The 1,914-nt window shown below is 37.6% G+C and overlaps 1 protein-coding gene across 1 annotated transcript; it reads left to right on the top strand.

Annotated features, from left to right (window-relative positions):
* Positions 1-304: 304 nt before the first annotated feature.
* On the top strand, positions 305-1,532 carry LOC121966032 (follistatin-related protein 1-like; the record flags this gene model as incomplete). The annotated part of the gene is made up of 4 exons (XM_042516135.1): positions 305-443; positions 555-584; positions 659-789; positions 1,414-1,532. Coding segments are annotated over 4 exons (419 nt in total), but the record flags the coding sequence as incomplete, so codon positions are not given.
* Between the last annotated feature and the right edge of the window lie 382 nt (positions 1,533-1,914).

The following is a 1,914-nucleotide window of genomic DNA, read 5'->3' as shown; positions in this document are numbered from 1 at the left end:
TTTAGCATTTTTATTATTATTATCATTATCATGAATATTATCTTCTTCTAATAATGTCTTTCTCTCACTCTCTCGCTTTACACAAATTTCTTTTCCCCTAATTTCAAGTTGCTCATTGCCTTTTTAGCTCTCCTTTCAAAAGAAATCAAATCAATTTGCTCTGGTTTCAGAGGTTTAAATGCATGTTAAAGACGCGTGAACACAGCACAAGAGAGTTGATGTTGCAGTTTTCGAAGGGTTAAGAGCTTCTGTAGAATAAAGCGAGTGTGTGTTTTTGGGAAGCCTCTGTTGACCCGCTCTGTTTTCTCTGCAGCAGTGTGACGTGACGGAGCGCTGGGTTTGTGGCAGCAACGGAAGATCGTACAGAAATCACTGCGAGCTGCACAGAGACGCCTGCATCACTCACACCAAAATACATGTGGAGCACCGAGGACACTGTGTGGGTCAGTGCACACACACTTACACACACTTTAAATACTACAAATACTCACACACTCAGTTAAAGTTGTGTGTGTGAGTTGTGACAGTTTTCTGCGTGTTTTTTTCATTTGCAGAGAAACCAACAAACACAGACGTGAGCCCCAGTAAGTCTGCACATTATCTCAGAATTACAGAGAAATATTCAGAGAATTTGTAAAATTAAACGTTTCATTTGCAGTTGTGTGTTTCCTGTCTGATCGCGATTGGCTGAGAGAGAAAGTGATCCAGTGGATTCGGGAGGAAGTGGAAACCAACAGCCTGTCGGCGAACGTAACGTCAGCCGATCAGCTCCTGCAAACGTACTTCAAGGTCACAACTTTTTTACAACAATGCCTTTCGATTATTGCTGTTTTTATACATTTGATTCTAATTTAATTATTTATTTAATTTAAATAACTGAGCAATATATTTAACCCTTTGAACTGGCTAAATTTAGTTTAGAAATGTGGAACGAAGGCAATAAGCAACTTAAGAGGAAATACAGAAAAATTAGCAAGATCGTAAAAAATTAATTAAAAAATACATTAAAATGACCTGAATGTTGCAAAACAAATAAATGACACCGTTAAATAAAACAAATAAAAAATTGATAATAATTTTATATTTTTAAAACCTAATTTTAAATGTGCATTTATAATACTCATAAATATTGTTTTCTTGATTTTTTTAAATGCATTTTTTATTATTTGATAATTCTGTAATGATTCTCTCTTAAAAAGATAATTTACAGGTCATTTCCTTTTACTAACTTTTTTGCAGTTTGCAGGACATTTCTTGCCAAGTTAGTGATCGCCTTTTTGAAAGAAATCAAACCAATTTGCTCTGGTTTCAAAGGGTTAAATACTTGTGAAAGGCGTCTAAGGGCAGCTCAAGAAAACTGACGCTGATCTGGGTTTTAAAGGGTTAAAACCTGACTCTGTTTGTGTGTTGCAGACGTACGATAACGGGGATTCAGAGCTCGATTCCAAAGAGTTCCTCAACTTCCTAAAACATAACGAGACAGCGCTCAACATCACGTACTCAAACACTCTGGAGACCAACATGCTGCTGAGGTACACACGCACACACACACACACACACACACACACACACACACACACACACACACACACACACACACACCAAGTAAAAGAGAATAAAGCACACATTGTAGAATAAGAAAATTCGTGACCCAGATTTGAGTCTGAAACACTGAATCTCTCATCCCACAGAGGAAATGTTCTCATAAACAGCTAAACAGTACACTTCAATACGTCTCTGAAAACATCTGAGACGAGAGAGTGCAGCAATAAAATCTTTACTCATATTTGATCAGCTCTGACGGTTTGACCACAGTCCGTGATCGACACGATGGACATTAGAGACTCCTTTGCTCTTAATGGTTGTTTTCCAGATTCTGGCAAATGCCGCTAAAAGTGCAAAAAGTGGGAGAAG

Source organism: Plectropomus leopardus, unplaced genomic scaffold (assembly GCF_008729295.1).
Source record: "Plectropomus leopardus isolate mb unplaced genomic scaffold, YSFRI_Pleo_2.0 unplaced_scaffold2284, whole genome shotgun sequence".
NCBI lineage: Eukaryota > Metazoa > Chordata > Actinopteri > Perciformes > Serranidae > Plectropomus > Plectropomus leopardus.
Note: the sequence above shows the minus strand (reverse complement) of the source record. Positions and strands in the feature narration are given on the sequence as shown.